The sequence below is a fragment of the Lipomyces arxii genome (assembly GCF_038497795.1).
Source record: "Lipomyces arxii strain Phaff 12-163 unplaced genomic scaffold V1512scaffold_3, whole genome shotgun sequence".
NCBI classification, from domain to species: Eukaryota; Fungi; Ascomycota; class Lipomycetes; order Lipomycetales; family Lipomycetaceae; genus Lipomyces; species Lipomyces arxii.
In genome coordinates, this window is record NW_027117702.1 from 682715 (window position 1) to 698984 (window position 16270).

General features: G+C 46.0%; 8 protein-coding genes across 8 annotated transcripts; 5 read left to right on the forward strand and 3 right to left on the reverse strand.

The window, feature by feature from the left end:
* Positions 1-200: 200 nt before the first annotated feature.
* V1512DRAFT_259463 (mitochondrial distribution and morphology protein family 31/32) lies at positions 201-2577 on the forward strand. Its single transcript, XM_066915643.1, has 2 exons — positions 201-1057; positions 1107-2577. The coding sequence occupies exons 1-2, from the start codon at positions 481-483 to the stop codon at positions 2474-2476; spliced, it is 1947 nt and encodes a 648-aa protein (XP_066773156.1). The 5' UTR covers positions 201-480; the 3' UTR covers positions 2477-2577.
* Positions 2497-3278, reverse strand: V1512DRAFT_259464 (uncharacterized protein; the record flags this gene model as incomplete). The annotated part of the gene is made up of 1 exon (XM_066915644.1): positions 2497-3278. A coding segment is annotated over exon 1 (644 nt), but the record flags the coding sequence as incomplete, so codon positions are not given.
* A 1495-nt stretch (positions 3279-4773) lies between these two features.
* V1512DRAFT_259467 (uncharacterized protein) lies at positions 4774-6930 on the forward strand. Its single transcript, XM_066915645.1, has one exon. It carries the CDS (start codon positions 4917-4919, stop codon positions 6696-6698), a length of 1782 nt encoding a protein of 593 aa, XP_066773158.1. The 5' UTR covers positions 4774-4916; the 3' UTR covers positions 6699-6930.
* A 41-nt stretch (positions 6931-6971) lies between these two features.
* Positions 6972-7660, forward strand: V1512DRAFT_259468 (uncharacterized protein). Its single transcript, XM_066915646.1, has one exon. It carries the CDS (start codon positions 7086-7088, stop codon positions 7569-7571), a length of 486 nt encoding a protein of 161 aa, XP_066773159.1. The 5' UTR covers positions 6972-7085; the 3' UTR covers positions 7572-7660.
* On the reverse strand, positions 7574-12271 carry V1512DRAFT_259471 (DNA polymerase family B-domain-containing protein). Its single transcript, XM_066915647.1, has 7 exons — positions 11933-12271; positions 11775-11881; positions 11013-11723; positions 10871-10967; positions 10496-10827; positions 10278-10449; positions 7574-10231 (listed from the first exon to the last, which is right to left on the reverse strand). The coding sequence occupies exons 1-7, from the start codon at positions 12219-12221 to the stop codon at positions 7617-7619; spliced, it is 4323 nt and encodes a 1440-aa protein (XP_066773160.1). The 5' UTR covers positions 12222-12271; the 3' UTR covers positions 7574-7616.
* Positions 12272-12436: 165 nt separating this feature from the next.
* V1512DRAFT_259473 (Der1-like family-domain-containing protein) lies at positions 12437-14083 on the forward strand. Its single transcript, XM_066915648.1, has 5 exons — positions 12437-12536; positions 12594-12742; positions 12793-12852; positions 12904-12998; positions 13326-14083. Exons 1-5 carry the CDS (start codon positions 12517-12519, stop codon positions 13821-13823), a joined length of 822 nt encoding a protein of 273 aa, XP_066773161.1. The 5' UTR covers positions 12437-12516; the 3' UTR covers positions 13824-14083.
* Positions 14084-14170: 87 nt separating this feature from the next.
* On the forward strand, positions 14171-15740 carry V1512DRAFT_259476 (pseudouridine synthase). The gene has a single exon (XM_066915649.1). It carries the CDS (start codon positions 14250-14252, stop codon positions 15645-15647), a length of 1398 nt encoding a protein of 465 aa, XP_066773162.1. The 5' UTR covers positions 14171-14249; the 3' UTR covers positions 15648-15740.
* V1512DRAFT_259477 (uncharacterized protein) lies at positions 15658-16223 on the reverse strand. Its single transcript, XM_066915650.1, has 2 exons — positions 15979-16223; positions 15658-15930 (listed from the first exon to the last, which is right to left on the reverse strand). Exons 1-2 carry the CDS (start codon positions 16088-16090, stop codon positions 15857-15859), a joined length of 186 nt encoding a protein of 61 aa, XP_066773163.1. The 5' UTR covers positions 16091-16223; the 3' UTR covers positions 15658-15856.
* Between the last annotated feature and the right edge of the window lie 47 nt (positions 16224-16270).

Consider the following 16270-nt stretch of genomic DNA (forward strand, 5'->3'; position numbering starts at 1 on the left):
TTGGGAGTTTTGGAAGTCCCGGTCTGAGAAGTACGTAGGCTCAATTTTCAGCGTGTATTTCAGTATGCAATACGTTCTTGCACAAATACATAAACATAGATTAATCCATGCATAAATGCAGCACAGAGCGACTTTAATTTAAGTTCGAAGTTAGGTGCCTCGACAGCGCCAAAATGTCGAACATGCAAAAAAAGTAAAAAGTCGAAAGTGACGTTGAAAGTCAAGAAATTTGTGCTACGAAGACACTACAACCAACACATGACGTTAAATAATACGTCGAGAGCGTATCTTAATAACAAGGTATTAACTTGTTAGAAGACGAACAGAGTACAGACACAAAAAGTCACTCATAATCGAGAGCGCTCACTAAACGTTATATTTTCAGCTGACTCCCGGTTAGCCCGCCACTGATCAGCATTGCTGTGTAGACATTCAACTGTTCTACGAGTATAACGGTACTGTACATCTTTGATTGATTTTATGTCAATGTTAAGCAGAGTCCGGGCCAATTTGGCCTCGGTAATTCGGCAAGAGAGTGCAATTCTGGTGGCACGACCTAACTTAACAAGATCATGGAATACAGTCTTTCAGACACAGGTCGGTATATCACGACCGACGCAGAGTACATTGGGGATATCTCAACTATATAGAGCAAAGCCTCTACAGCCTAAATGTTTTACAACATACAAAGCGTTATTGAATAAAGCCGAGGACTCAACTAAGCCGGGTCAATCGTCGGAAGCGAAAATCAATGACAATAAAACAGAACTACACGAGCAACAACACGATCAAAAAACAGAAACTTGGAGCAGTACAGTTTCAAAGCGATTACATCGTCCTACTAAAGACGAATTATTAAAAGCCGCGAACGGGGCATTTGACAGACTCCGAATCCGGTTCAAGTGGCTGCTTATACGACAAGTTCGACCGTTCAACATGGACGACATGTCTGCCTTCTTTTCATGGTTGATTGTTGGGAATGTTGTCTGGATTCTTCTAGGTACCACGACCTTTTGCTCACTGGTACTTCTTACTGCAAACACTGTGTTTGCACAAGGTAATGCTGTCTGATTGATATATTCAGATTGAGGCTAACTGAGAATAAGAATCACTTGCTCGGATGATTGGTAACTATCTCACCAGAGAAACCGGAATCACAGTCGTGTTTGAGAATGCGATCGTGCCCCATTGGAGCGGTGGAGTGATTTCGTTCAGAAATGTGTTTGTTTCGCGCCGGCCGGGCAACGCGAACAATCGTGTTACAAAGGGATCGCAAGCTACTGCAGCAGCAGCAGCGGCAGCTGCTGCGTCAGCCACAAGTGACGGCAACAATATGGTTCAAGAAGTAACAGTCAACGACGACGGAAACTATACCCAGTTCGATTTGACAGTTGATACTATCAACGTGACACTATCTTTTAGACGATGGATGAACGGTAAAGGTATACTAAATGACGTTGAAGTTAAAGGTATCCGTGGATTAGTCGACAGGACGCATGTCCATTGGCTGCCCGGTGTAGACCCGCGGTCGTACAAAAAGGTTCACAGACCGGGTGATTTTGAGATTGAGCATTTTGTGCTTGAAGATGCGTTGGTCACCATTCTTCAGCCAAACAATTTTAGGCCGTTTGAAATCAGTATATTTTCATGCGATCTGCCGCAACTACGACGACAATGGCTGTTTTACGACATATTGAACGCGAATCACATGTCTGGGTCATATGATGAATCGCTGTTTACAATTCATCCTCGACAGCGTATGTCCAGTTTTGCGGCTGACGACGGCGACACCCAGAACGCATGGAAGAAAACAAGCCGGCTGCGGATAGACGGTGTGAATGTGGACCACCTGAATCGCGGTATTGAGGAAGGTCCGTTTAGTTGGATCACGAGCGGACAGGTTGATATTGTTTCCGACATCATGATCCCGAACGAGAACGCGGACGCCAAGTTTTCGAAAGTACTGCAAGAGATGGTTGAACGGTGGGATTACACTATCCAGAAACGACAGCGTCGAGGTGACGAAGGTGACCAACAGGGATGGTGGGGGTCATGGAAAAAGAGGATAGATTTAGACGATGTGATCAAGTTCTCGGCTGGTGGGAAAGAGCAGTATGTCATTTTTGATCTTCGGGTGCAACTGAATAATGCCCGAGCCGCTGTCCCGTTACTTGCACATGAGCTTTCATACGTGAGCAACGCGTTAGTGCGCCCGATGGTGGCATACATCAACAAGCACCATACGTACATTGCCGTAAACTGTCGTGTTGTCAAGAAACAGAGCGAGTTTGACGGCAGCTGGACTGTTTTTGACAGTGGCCTGATGGACGACATGTCTGCCGAAGTATACGAGGCCATTGCAACCAACGTACAGGATGACGAGGAGCGGGCGCGGCGGATGCGTAAGGTGGGATTATGGTCTCTGCAAGTTGCGTTTCAGATTTTTTTGATGAGTCTGGGCTCGCTTGCAATCTAAAACACAAATTCTGTAAATGCTTTTTTTTTTTTGGGTTGTATGATGTCACGACTGTAAATAGCTATTGTACATTATTTTGAGAATTAAAATAGTTCTATCTATTTCGGTTTTCCCGGTCGCTTCTTCGATGATTACTATCACGATGTGAATGATGGTCACGGTCGCGATCATGGTGTTGCGAGTTTCTGTGATGGTGGGAAGAGCTCCGGCTTGAGTTTCCGTGGCCGGCGTGTCGTGAGTCTTCTTGATGTCTATGCGAAGCTGTATGCGGCCTTTCTTGTCGATCGGCTGGTCTATCTGGTAGTCGATAATCTGAAGGTTGACGTGATGACTGCGATGAGAAAGCACTTTGCGTAGAAGGCATTGGCAGAGTCTGTTCTTGCCCTGCTGAAACAAATGACGGTCCGGCAGGCGCGGTCGCAGGTTTACTCTCAATGTTATTCCTGACATCCTGCCCTGACCAGATGCCGACCAAGTTCGTGCCATACGGATCAATCTGAAGTTCCTTCACAAACACTGATAAGTTATTCCCGTTAAACGGCGTTCGCGATGCCGCCAGCTCAGCGTTAAAATGTTTCCCCATTTTTTTGTTGTCGAGTAATTTCTGCAGCGCCTCAGCCGCTGCAGGACATGTGGTCGGTACGGCGGACGCGTCCGGATGACCGATTGAGAAAGTCGGCGGGAGCACTGTCGGAGCCGAGAGTTCGCGCAGTAAAGCGCGCGAATCGATGGTGTCTGCCATATTTTAATTATGTGGCGGGATCACGAGTGTGGCAGATAAGTGGTTTAGCGTTGCCGTGCCTTGCTGAAAAGATGATGCGGCGCTCGGCGTCGAGCCACAAAGGTCAGTTGACCGTGGAGAGCAACTACGACCCACACGATCCACACACAACCAAGACGGCGCGATTCAAATTAAAAAGTGAAAAATGAAATAATTTGTGGATTGAGCAATTGAATATACTTTATAGTTAATGAAAGCAATATGTGCAATATGCTCGTGAGTATGGTCGAAAGCATTGGGGTTTCACTACGTCATTACTAATTTATCAATGTAAAATTCTACAACACTTTACCAGCTAAAACTAATGCTCATGATATAGCACTGTAGGATTTGTACGACTGGTAGAAGAAATAGAGACGGAAAAACAATAGAGCGAGCCGCATTGTGTCGGGTAAGGGTAAAATTAAGTTATGCGAGACATGGCTGGATACACAATCTTTGAAACAACTATAAAGGGATGAACTTAATGGGTATGGCCGGATAAATAAAAACGCGGTATTGTTATGTGAATGCGGGGTTCACTTTTCCTTTAAAACGTATGGTTTTTATGAAATATCGCACTTTAGAGAAGAAAAGAAATTAAGCGGACGAAAGGAATTCTGTTCCGAGTCGATCACAAAATGTCTATTGTTATTGTCAGCAAATAAGGGGTTTGTACAGTTCAATGTGGCTTAATTGTACGACATAAACGCGTAATGATTTGAACATGATGCAAGGATATAATATGTTGTTTGCATTGAATTTATGCAACAATGTCGGAACGTACAACAGATCAGAGTAAAGGGAGTAAAGTAAATAAATCGGGCAAAGTCACAAAGAATAATCACCGGACGTTATCAATATACAAGACACAACAGGCAGCAGATGAGGTGCTTGGTAAACGTGCCGGGGAGATTATGGACGATGAACAAGCAGGAGCTGCTTTGATCGCACGAGAATATGCCAAAGTAGATGGACTTGGTCCGAACAGTGTGAGTTATTAGCAGTTTTCAAAAATATTAATATCAATTTGCTTATAACGATTAATTAAGGACATGTTAATTGCACTTCAGCGATACTGGACAGAACGAACCGAATTAGTTCCAAACGGAGAAGAACTTAAGCAGGCACTTGATGGTAGTGCTCTTGTTGCACTTGGTACGTCTTTTGACTACTATTAGTAGTACTAAATCCTAATAGTACTACTACTAGTACATAATAGTGAACGTACTGACTAAAACAGGATCTCTCATTGAAGCTGCTTGTACTTCTCACGTGACCGGAAACAGCCACAGAGGTAGTACGTGACAGTCACATGAGTACCGCCACTGCCACATGACCCGAACAACTTTGCCGACTCCAATTTTGGGACATACCCGACTAAGGTGACCATCAGTAATAACTTTATTTATTAGACACATGACGGCTGAACACATAATAAATTAGTACAATACCCTTATAAATACGTTAATAAGTTCTAACATCTGCTCCTATTTAACTATTTTGCCATTCATTGACTGCGCTTGCTCAGCCGGCTCAAAACTGTCGCCCCACGAAATCCCCGAGAAATCTTCCCGTGTTCTCTTTTTCTTCCCTGTCTTCCACCCCACATCCTTCTTTTTACTGTCATTGTTTTTCTAATACTAAAAATAAGAAATAATAAGGAATAATAATATCATTATGGCTCCAAAACTAAAAGATCCTGTTTTATCTTTAGCTTATGATCATGTGTCAAAATTAGATGCTTCGGATGCTGAAAACCTGTTCTCAATATGGACTGTTTTCTCAAAATGCGCTGAAAATATCGAAAATGGAAGAAGACTAGAAAACTTGTCTTGGAGATTATGGAATCGTGAAAATGTTGCAAATCATGAAAAGTCTATGTCTTCAGAACCCGATTCAATACCAGAACTATCGTCTTCTGTGGATTCTGCTGTTTCCGCTAAGCCAGTCTCTCCCCAAAGACCTTCATTCTCAAAATCAGATACAACTGAACGATTCCAGAAAGTCATCGAATCTTTTTCTGACCCAGAAGCTGAAAACTGGGAAGCTGAAAAACTTGCAATGAAGGAACGGCTGGCGCGTAAAGTTCAGGTCGAACCGGCCACTGCAAGTCCAGTACCAGAATTAACGCTGACAAACGGTCATGTCGAAAAGCATTCATTGGAACTGGATTTCTCATCACCAAATGGGTCGCAGCATACGGTTCGCAGTGCATCGGATGCAAGTCACACTTCCGATGGATCTGATACCAGTCGTGGCAGGCTTTCAAGAGTCGCCCCTTCATCAACCAGTATAGTCAGAGGCTTCTCACCTTCTGCCATATCCGTGCATTCTGTCCGCAGTGAGTTGTTTTTGCCTACACTAAAGGCGCCTCAAAGAGGAAGTAGTCCGGCGCCAATCCCGGCTGTGGATTTGACTTCAAAGCAAGCAAGAAAGAAAATGTTCTTTATCGATTCTTCTCCGAGTGAGTCTGACGGGTTTGGTGAGTCGGTCTCACCTGCTGCATCTGGTTTCACTGGACATCCATCCAACCTTCGGAGTTCGTTTTCCATGAAGAAGCCGACCGTTACGTCTTCTAGTACCTTCATAGCCAACGCACGCAAACGTGCATCATTCCGGGACGAAGTTGTCACGATTCCGTCGCCGGACGTCGATGGAGACGCAGATGACGATATTGAGGATGACGACGATATTGAAGACGACGATGACGATGACATTTCAGAGAGCGCGATTGACGATGCTGATTCAGATTGGGACTCGGTTGACGAAAGTGGTCCGCCAAGTTTTGATGAGTCGTCATTTTTTGTTCGTGAAGAACGGCCGACAATCACGTCACGGCCGTCTTTGCTTTCCACATTATTGCATACTGAAAACGATCGGCCAACTTTACTTAACTCGCGATCGACTCCTGCCATTTCGGCAGCGTACGGTCAGCAGAACGCATCAAGGCGAAGTCCTCAATCTCAAATTAGGCGGACGTCACAATTATCCCCAACACAGTCGCGAAATATCGAGCCTGAAAATTACCGGGCAGGAGCGCAAGCGAAAGTTCAACTGACTCAGACTACAGGCATGCAGAACAATCTGAATGGAGCACAGACCACGACAACAACGTCGCCAGTGGTCGTGCCAAGTGTACCTTCACCCGCATTGATGGCCGCTGCCCGACAGTCTGCCCTGTCACCAAGGAGTACGAGACGCAACATGCTCGCGACAGAGCTGTCAGAGTCACTACGACGGAATTTGTTGTGGGAACGGCAGCAGAAGAATGTCAACACGGCCGCGGTGTTGAAACGAAGGCATACCTCGCACGACGTTGTGAGTCTGAAGCAGTTTCCTGGGCCGCAAGACGGTGGTACTGAGAATGCTTCTTCAGGTCCTGCAGAGGCGACTGCGCGAAGCAGTGACCGGGATGAGCTTGATCATACTGAGTTTGGCTATCATGCTAGGGGATGGTAATGTAATTACATAATGTTTACTACGATTTTTGACATTGTTTTTGTTATATCTTGGCGGAATTGTTTGCGCGGGCGTTTGTTTTTCATTGTATTCATTGTATTCATTGTATTCATTGTATTCATTGTTTCCATTGTTTTCATTGTTTTAATCTCAAATTAGGTGCATCGTGATAGCTTGGAGTTCAAAATAGCTTTGTGTATAAAATACAAAAATTTGATTTTGTTTTTTAAAATGTCTCGTGATTTTCACTTTTTGGATCTTCAATGCGCTTAAGCACAATGACGACACTAGTGCGGCTCAAATGTCGTGTGCTATATAACAATGTGGAGATCCACCGGAACTGCCTGTGCCTGGTAATATTAAAAAGCACATCACTACAAATAACCAATGAGTATAATAGAAGCACGAAGACAATCAGCGTCAGCGCTTGCAAGCGCAATCGAGTCGTCCTCATCAACTCCCGGTTCAGCCGTCAAGCGCGACGTAGCCAGCATCGGTGCGGCCATAGAGCAGGCGCTGTACACTATAAACGACTCTACCCTGAACCGCAACGTGTTGCGAGAAAAAGTTCTAAACCTGAAGCATAATCCCGTGCTAGCCGAGCGGCTGGTCCGGGGCGAGTTGTCGCCGGCCGAGTTCGCGGGCATGACCAGCGCACAGATGGCGTCTGCCGAGCGGGCGGAAGAGGTGCGGGAGCTGGAACGCGAGAACTTAATGCAGCATCTTACAACCGACGGCCGGATGCCGGTGCCTGTTGGCAGGCCGCGGAGTGAAAGCGTGACGGGCGATATCAGTGCGTTGGAAGCGTATCTTGCCCGCGAGGGCGAGACAGACCGCGTGCGAGACGACGAAATGGATCTTGAAGATCATTAATGTATAATGTACAATGTATCATAATTTTAACACCATCTAAAGTAATTACATAAAGTCGAAAATCATGTGGAAGTCAACATATCGCCGACCGCAGTCATTCAGGTACTTCCCAATTGTATTCTTCACACTCTCAAACATCGGCCGGTTGTGTTCAGCCAACGCATCAATCTCAGCGTCCTTGCCTTTGGCCTTGTCAACCGCAAACAAGCTGTCATAGTATAACAACTGTTTATACAGTTCGCGGTCACCATACTCCCACTTCATCACGCCGCGACAACTGTTTGCGCGCCCGTCTTTGCCGAGACAGCGCTTGCCATACACACTGATCTGCCGGGTCCGGTTCCCGCACGAGCTGTCATCGCACACGGCCCACGCCTCGTAGTATCGCGAAATCTCAGACCGGAGTTGCAACTCGACTGACGCGACAAGACAAAACGGCGTGACCGCAGTCTTGCACGTCGAACAGATAATCCCAGCTGGACTACAAATGTCATGCGACTCGACCAGGCCCTTGAACGCAAACTCGTTCCCACACGACACACACTTCAAATTCAGTCTGCGTGCGTCTCGGAACCGCTCCTCGTTGCTGACAGTGCTCTCCAATCTCTCGAGCTCGAGAGCCGGCACATCGAGCCCGCTCGCAATCGCGTACTTACGCGTATCCAGCCCGAGACAGTCCGCCAACCGCATAGTGTCGGTGCCCTCAATCGCAGCACACAGGCGCTCGATCGGCGGCAAAATCTGCTTCGCAAGGTACCAGTCATGGTCCGGCCGCAGCTCCGAGTTCGGTTTCGTGACATCGGCAGGCGGCATGGCGCGGTCTGCATAGTTGCTCGCGTCGCCGGACGTGATGATGTATGACATGACGTCGTTCGCGTTGATATTCTCACCTCGCGCTTTGCGTTTCAATGCGACTTGGACTTGAGGCATCGTTCGTCCGCCAGGATATCGCTCGGGATCCTTACTGAGCTTGGTATACACGATAAATTTGGGAAACACGATTGCATCCGCACGAACATTGTCACCCAAATCTCGCAAATACGCGTGAATCTTCTCGACTACAGTCTCGGTCTGCTCGCCGGACAAAATCTGGTCTAGAACGTAGCTCGACGCCTCTTTCGACAGCGCGCAGTACTCGCGTCTCCTCATGTCCAACCCCTTGACCTCGATGCTCGTCTTGAGCTGGCCATTGATTTCAGTCACGTTCAGCGCAGCGTACTTCTTCTTCGCATGCATCAGTAAACGTTGAAACACATTGTCAATATCAATCTCCAGCAACCTGTACCGTTCGTTGACGGCAATCTTGAAGTCCTGTCCAATCTTGAGCGCGTCCGCATATGTCTCGCAATTAGTGTTGATCATAACCGAGTCAGTGTCTCCGTACACGACCTTGAGCTGCAACGACTCCGCCAACTCTTTGGTGTTTGTCAAAATCTCTCGGCCTTTGTACGTAGTCAACATGGCCAGCGGACGCGCGTAGAACCGCGACCGGGTGTATCCCAAACATCCGTACATTGAGTTCGCAGTCAGCTTGAGCGCCTGTTGCTTAATGTCCCACTGTGTCTTCTGAACAATCGTTGCTTTAGGATCCTTCATCAGACTTTTGACCTGCCGTCTTCGACTGACTAAAGTTGCAATCAACTTCGGGAGAATACCTTGTGCAACATCACTTGGTGGTGGGTCTGGAACTTGGTCATCCGTCTCAACGCAGCCGGTACGGTCGACTGTCGTAAAGCAGATGTTGAATTCTTGGATGATACTGGGATACAAACTGTTGAAATCCATGACCAGTACAAACTTATCGTACAATCCCTTCTCGGGTTCAAACACAAGACCTCCCTTGTACTTATCCTTCTTTTTTCCGCCGTCCTCGTCGTCATGCTCTGCCACATCATGCTTTTTCTGACCATGCTGCGGCTTGTCCGGCACAACAAATTTGTTTCTGGTAAATTCATGCAACAAGATAAACTCATTTCGCTCTGACCTGGTTCCAGCCAATGTACGTGCCCACGAGTTACCTGCTAAGTTTGTAAGCTGCTTGGTCAAAGGCAACATCTGGGTCTTGATTGCGATCGCGGCGATGAAATGCGTGTCGAGCTCACAGTGCGCAATGTATTCAAACAATCCTGTTGCGCTATCGGTCCAGTTTGCGAGCTTTGTCGTGTCAATCTCTTCCGTCTCAAACCGGTCGACCGCCAGCACAAGCTTGCACATCTCTGTCAAACTCCACGACTGGCACTTGGTCATAACAGATTTTCCCAGATCGTTACCAAGATCACATAGCAACCGGCCAGCAACGACTTGTCTGTCAGCAAAGATTGACATCCCGTCGCCAAACGAGCGGGGCCATTCCGAACGTTTGATCCGACCCATGCGATGCCAATTCGGCGCCTTGCGAGATTTAATCCTGTGCAGTAGTACGTTCAAGTCAACCGAGTCGAGGTTGTGGCCAACCAGTACGTCGGGGTCGTATTTCTGGACTCGAGCAAGAAAGCTGCTGAGCAATGCTTGCTCGGTGCGCTCAAGTGAGATTGTGCCGCGGCCCTTGCGCTTGACTTCACCCTCAAACCCAGCTGGAAAGACGGTACCTTTAATTGGACGCACGATCGTAAACGCATATGGTTTTAAAGTCTCTGCCGGTTCGGCCGTGTCATGAGGCACTGTCTTGTTAGTCTTGCCTTCTTTATCCATAATTTTGGAACAAACCATTTTCAAATACCCGAGCGCTAATGGCCACAATTTCCTGCTTGTTGTCTCTGTGATTGAAAACTGTTCTCAGCGCAATGCTCATCAATGTCATCGGCGGAGTGTCAGTATCAGGTAGCGCAACCACGTCGTTGATTGAAGACACGCCTAGCTCAACTTTGCACCATGAGGACTATCTGGTTAGCATCTTTCGTCATGCACAAGACACGTTAACTTACGTTTGATACGTCCTTTGACGACGCGCTTGTAAACTCTAGCCAGCACGGGCCCATAACGCGTCGGCTGAGAACAAACTGTTCAAATAAGGACGTATTGGTACCAAACACATGAGAAAATGTTTCGCCGCTCATGTCCTGACTGAACTGTTTGCCAGAATATGGATACAGCACTTTAAGATACGTGCTTTCATGCGGGATGTTAGGCAAGTCAAACGCATATTTACGTTCGCACGGCTTTGCACGCCATTGAACATGTTCCTTCTTGAACAGTTGGGAAACCTCAGCGTAAACGTCCTGCATGGTCACTTCGTCTTCCGTTTCCTTACCGTTATCTAGCAGTTTAGCGTAATTCTATTCTCAGGAAAATATACATACCGAGACGGTGAGTACGAGGCAAAAAAAATAGTTTGCGCATTATGCCTGTAATCTGGGCCATACAGCTCACATAAGTACCCGACTTTTTGTGTATGGTCTTGAAGCATTAGAAATATTGATAGTTAAGATCACAATAACTTGCCTTTCCAAGCAAGATAAGACGATCGCCCATATCGCAGTAGTCTGTCCAAAACATCTTTACACTTCCGCTTTCCTCAGTAACTTCATCCAGTGCAATCTTGCCAAAGGACGGAACAGGGCTCTGTGTAGGTGAAGAACCGACTGCGACCGAAAGACCAGAATTCATGGCCATCCATTTCTGCGATCCTTCGACCGCATCGTCTGAACCAAGCTCTTGCTTTACCACTGAAGCTGGCATTTGCTTTGGCACTGGAGTTGGAAATGTAGGTTTTGACGCTGAGATGTTGACGCGCTTAATCTCTGTAGCTGACGCGCCTTTTGGACGCTCGACCATCATTGTATCTTCGTCTTCTGATTCCGACACTACAGTCGACTTCTGCTCGACTTCATCGTCCATATCCCACTCGGTATCTGACTTTGGCTCTGACTTCGTAATTGTTTTTCGAAGTTCAGTTGGTGATGAAGGCATGTGGTCCTCTGGCGCGTCATTGTTAATTTCTGGTGAAGATGGCGGCAGTGCTGAAGCATGCTTCGTCGTGACATTCACAGATCTGCTGCGAAGTGGAGGAGACTCACGTCTTTTGCTTGTATACTTTGCGAAATTGTTAAAGTTGAGACGCGATGAAGACGATTGCTTCTGTTTCTTGGTTGTTTCACTTTCGACTTGTCCAAGTAAACCTTCCATAAAGTCATCATCATCTTCAAACACAACCTTCCAATACTTGTTAACAACGCATTTATGAGCACAAAAGACATAATTTACCGGAGCAGGACGATTGACTGTCATTGTTGTTGACTTTGAAACAAACTTCTCCATTGAATTTCGTTGCTTTTTAGACACAGCGTCTTTGTTTGCCTTTGGCTTCTTTTCTATATAATGTTAGATTTGCCAGTACACAGAACAGCATCAGATCAACAGACTTCTCTTCTTCCCATCATCTTCGTCGTCCTCACTCTGGCTATCGTCTCTGTCACCAGTATGATCCCACTCATCAACACCATTATCAGCATATCCTAAGCCGTTGTCATCCACAACAAAGTCATAGCCCATCAGTCGGTCCTGAACGACTTTTCTGAAAGCATCGTTGTCGACTTCGTCGTAGATATCTTCAGTATCCTCTAATGCGTAAGTCGAAATACGTGACTTTCCTTCAGCTTTATTCTGCCTAGCAAGTTTGAACTGCTGCATCCGTTGTTCACGCGTAGCCATTTTTTGTGGTGTTGCTGTTGGTGAACAAAGAAAAGTGACGACGCGAACTCAGCCAAAATGAAATTTCCCGCGTGCCGACGACGCGAACTCGACGCGTTCCATTTAATGCACTAAACGTTGTCGCGGTTATTTCACAATAGAACAAGGTAAGGGTTGTGCACTTGGCGGCCACGACAGTCGAATGATCTCGGACTTTGAACTTTTTCGTTGCGCTGCCTTGACTCTATTTCTTTTCCTTTCTCTTCTCATTTTACGCTGGTCAAATTCGTTTAGGGTCTAGTGGCTCAAGTTGACAATGTCGAATGAGATCATAGAGTATGTTATTGCTCATTATCTTACATTCAGAATCGTTCTAACTGTTGTGCTCTATAGCTTTCTTTATACTGTTCCGCCAGTTACTCGGGTGTTCCTGGTCGGAACCATTGGCACAACATTCTTGACTATGCTCAATGTTGTATCTCCGGTGTCTGTTATTAATATATGGCCACTGACCATCTATCGGCTGCAAATTTGGAGACCTGGTATGGGTGCTTGGCGGAGATTTGACTATTAGAAATTAACACTTATTTAGTTACCGCATTCTTTATTCCTTCAGGGGATCCAATGTCAAAGTTGATGGAGATATATATGTGTAAGTGGTGTTGTCTATATAGATGAATTTCAAGCTAATTGATTCATCTAGTTTATAATTATAGTAAAGACCTTGAACTGGAAAAGTTCAGAGGCTTTGTGTCCGACTATGCCTATTACGTTTTATTGATGGGTGGCATTATCTCTGTGAGTTTTTTCTGTTATTTACTGGAGGTTTTGTGTTAGTTCTTTTCGTTTTGTTGAGCACTCCTGTTTCTGCTCCGATAGCTTCTTCACTATAGCTAATTGGATCCTGGTAATGGAGAAGATTGAGCCCTGTGTGCAGTTATTCCAAATCATTCGCAATATATCAATCTATCGGATGACTGTGTGCAGGGATCGTGGGGGCTGTTAAGAGAATACTCACCTGCATTTTTTGATTGCTTGTGGCCGTGGTCGTGGCACCCTACATTTTCTTGTGTTTAATTTTACTGTTCGCGTTCTGTTTTGTGATTGTTACTGACCAAATTTCAGGGTCTCAATTTTCTTGTTGGTGGTGTTGCTTATATGAACCCGCTCCTTGTCGCGCTGACGTATACATGGTCGCAACATAATCCTGACCGAATCGTCAGTTTTTACTTTGGAATCACATTCAAGGCCAAATACCTTCCCGGATTTTTGTTGGCATTTAAGCTCCTACTGGAGGGGCAAGGATCTTTTTTGGTGTCACTAACTGGAGCTGCGGCATCGTATCTGTATCAGCAGCTTGAGCTCAATAGGGGACGAGGCGGACCTGCAAGCAAGATTTTGCAAACGCCAAGATGGTTAAAAGCGCTTCTACCTGGCGCTTGGTCGGCTAGTACTGGCATGACTACAGATGCTCGCAACGTTCATCGATCATTTGGTAGTGCCTACTTTCCACGAGCTGATGTTGTCGGCCGCGCTGCCGGATCCAGCTCGTCTGCCAGCCCTACTCCAGGCGGAACCAGTTCATCGTTTAGATGGGGCCGTGGCCATAGACTTGGTGATTAAATGCTCTGTTTATGACACTTGCGGTGACGTGTACGATTGGGTTGCTTTTTTTCTTATGCGAATTTGGCTCAATAGATTTGTTGAGATTAATGTTGTGGAGTTCTTTTGGGATACGTCTTAATTCATTTTTTTGAATTTGTTCTGGCGTTGTATAGTTTTTGCGCATGATTAATGGAATTAGCGGGATTACGTTTTGTGAAATTGATATAGCATTTTTATTATTTTATGCATATTATCAATATTATGATGTTGACACTAAACCCTGATAAATGTAAGCGGTGGTTTGAATGGGACAAAAAACCCTTTGGCTCCAAAAATTTTCGATTTCAAAATTTCTCGGTCGACCCTTTTTTTTTTGCAGTCGCTTCAAAACAGAGCAACAATTCGAAGTGTCCACAAACGAAGGATACGATTGAAATTAGCATTATGACTGATTTTACGATTAAACCAGAAAATGTGGGATCGAGTGTCGACACGTCTGAGTGGCCTCTCCTGTTGAAGAACTACGACAAGCTTATTGTCCGGACTGGGCACTATACTCCGATTCCCAACGGTAGCACGCCATTGAAGCGGGATTTGAAGAGTTACATTAGCAGTGGTGTGATCAACCTTGACAAGCCTAGCAATCCTAGCAGTCACGAGGTTGTTGCGTGGGTGAAGAGAATTCTTAGAGTCGAGAAGACCGGTCACAGTGGTACTTTAGATCCCAAAGTCACAGGATGTCTTATAGTGTGTGTTGATCGAGCAACTAGACTCGTCAAGTCGCAGCAAGGTGCTGGTAAGGAGTATGTCTGTGTGTTGCGTCTGCATGATGCGCTTGAAAGCGAGAAGCAGATGGCTCGTCAGCTCGAGACCTTGACTGGTGCTTTGTTCCAGCGCCCGCCATTGATTTCTGCTGTCAAGCGTCAGTTGAGAATTAGAACCATTCATGAGTCGAAGCTGATTGAGTTTGATAACGACCGAAAACTCTCTGTGTTCTGGGTCAGCTGCGAAGCAGGAACATACATCAGAACTCTTTGCGTTCATCTCGGACTTTTACTTGGTGTTGGCGGTCACATGCAGGAGTTGAGACGAGTCAGATCTGGAGCTATGGGAGAGCAGGATGACATGGTCACTCTGCACGATGTGCTTGATGCTCAGTGGGTGTATGACAACACCCGTGACGAATCGTATCTCCGCCGGGTTATCAGACCATTGGAGTCTTTGCTGATCACGTACAAGCGTGTTGTTGTTAAGGACAGTGCTGTCAACGCCGTGTGCTACGGTGCCAAGCTCATGATTCCTGGCTTAATGCGCTACGAGGCCGGAATTGAGGTGAACGAGGAAGTTGTGATTATGACGACCAAGGGTGAGGCCATTGCTTTGGGAATTGCGCAAATGTCGTCTGTCGAGCTGTCGACCTGTGACCACGGTGTTGTGGCTAAGGTTAAACGATGCATCATGGAGCGAGATACATACCCGCGACGATGGGGTCTGGGCCCGGTTGCAATTGAGAAGAAGAAGTTGAAGGCCGACGGCAAGCTCGACAAGTACGGAAGAACGACTGATGCGACTCCTGCCGAGTGGAAGGCTGGTTACGTTGACTTGGGAGCGAACGGACAGGCTACTGGCGAGGAGAACGGCGAGGACGTAACCATGGTTGAGGCCAAGCCCGAGATCATAGAGCTCAAGTCTGAAGAGACCGTTAAGGAAGCCAAGGCCGAAGAAGAGGTGGCAGAGCCTAAGGTCGAGGATGGAGAGAAGAAGAAGAAGAAGCGAAAGCATGACGAAAACGGCGAGAAGGTCGACAAGGCCGAAAAGAAAAAGAAGAAGAAGAAAGAGTGAAGCGTTTGGCGGTGCTTTGTATGTTTAATTTTGTAGAAAAGTTCGTTAGGTATAGCGCATAGTGTACTGGAATTTATTGTTGGTCAATCAATACTTCTTAAGTCGTGCTACAGTTAAAGCTGTATATATATGATGTCTATTCTAGATATATGAACCGGTTGATATGAGATGATTGGTAGCAACACCTGTGATAGCAAAGACGTCTTGATTCAAGAACTCAAGCTGATTGGAAAGCGAAAGATGCTTACAGCAATAAGAATAATAAAGAGCAGTATGAATGTATCTGTTTCCATGTTAAAGATCTTATGATTACCAGTTCAACATTGCGCACTTAGAATAACACGTTCGCTTGTGGTCATGCAGTACAGAGGCAGTGTCACGTCATATCTATACTTGAACAGTTTAATCTGATCCCAGACAGAATGCATGTTTCCTATGAACATCTTGCAGTTGTAGAAACAGTCGAAATAAGCAGTAAATAGAAACAGATCAAACAACAGAGCAGAATGTAAGGCAAATCAGGTATAGTCACCAATACTAACGATATAATGGTCGGAATCATCGGATCTGTGCGACAATAACAAATGGATGAAGAGACGCGACTTAGTGTACCTTAAACCTTA

What these genes read in the sequence shown, in the direction of transcription:
- V1512DRAFT_259463 (XM_066915643.1), top strand. Translation starts at nt 481, where the DNA reads ATGTCAATGTTAAGCAGAGTCCGGGCCAATTTGGCCTCGGTAATTCGG. An exon ending in AAACACTGTGTTTGCACAAG is followed by an intron (nt 1,058 to 1,106) that starts GTAATGCTGTCT and finishes ACTGAGAATAAG; the next exon opens with AATCACTTGCTCGGATGATT.
- V1512DRAFT_259467 (XM_066915645.1), top strand. Translation starts at nt 4,917, where the DNA reads ATGGCTCCAAAACTAAAAGATCCTGTTTTATCTTTAGCTTATGATCAT.
- V1512DRAFT_259468 (XM_066915646.1), top strand. Translation starts at nt 7,086, where the DNA reads ATGAGTATAATAGAAGCACGAAGACAATCAGCGTCAGCGCTTGCAAGC.
- V1512DRAFT_259471 (XM_066915647.1), bottom strand. Translation starts at nt 12,221, where the DNA reads ATGGCTACGCGTGAACAACGGATGCAGCAGTTCAAACTTGCTAGGCAG. An exon ending in CAGTCAATCGTCCTGCTCCG is followed by an intron (nt 11,724 to 11,774) that starts GTAAATTATGTC and finishes AAGTATTGGAAG; the next exon opens with GTTGTGTTTGAAGATGATGA. An exon ending in GCCTCGTACTCACCGTCTCG is followed by an intron (nt 10,828 to 10,870) that starts GTATGTATATTT and finishes CTAAACTGCTAG; the next exon opens with ATAACGGTAAGGAAACGGAA.
- V1512DRAFT_259473 (XM_066915648.1), top strand. Translation starts at nt 12,517, where the DNA reads ATGTCGAATGAGATCATAGA. An exon ending in GTTGATGGAGATATATATGT is followed by an intron (nt 12,853 to 12,903) that starts GTAAGTGGTGTT and finishes TGATTCATCTAG; the next exon opens with TTTATAATTATAGTAAAGAC. An exon ending in TGATGGGTGGCATTATCTCT is followed by an intron (nt 12,999 to 13,325) that starts GTGAGTTTTTTC and finishes ACCAAATTTCAG; the next exon opens with GGTCTCAATTTTCTTGTTGG.
- V1512DRAFT_259476 (XM_066915649.1), top strand. Translation starts at nt 14,250, where the DNA reads ATGACTGATTTTACGATTAAACCAGAAAATGTGGGATCGAGTGTCGAC.
- V1512DRAFT_259477 (XM_066915650.1), bottom strand. Translation starts at nt 16,090, where the DNA reads ATGTTCATAGGAAACATGCATTCTGTCTGGGATCAGATTAAACTGTTC. An exon ending in AAGCGAACGTGTTATTCTAA is followed by an intron (nt 15,931 to 15,978) that starts GTGCGCAATGTT and finishes ACATGGAAACAG; the next exon opens with ATACATTCATACTGCTCTTT.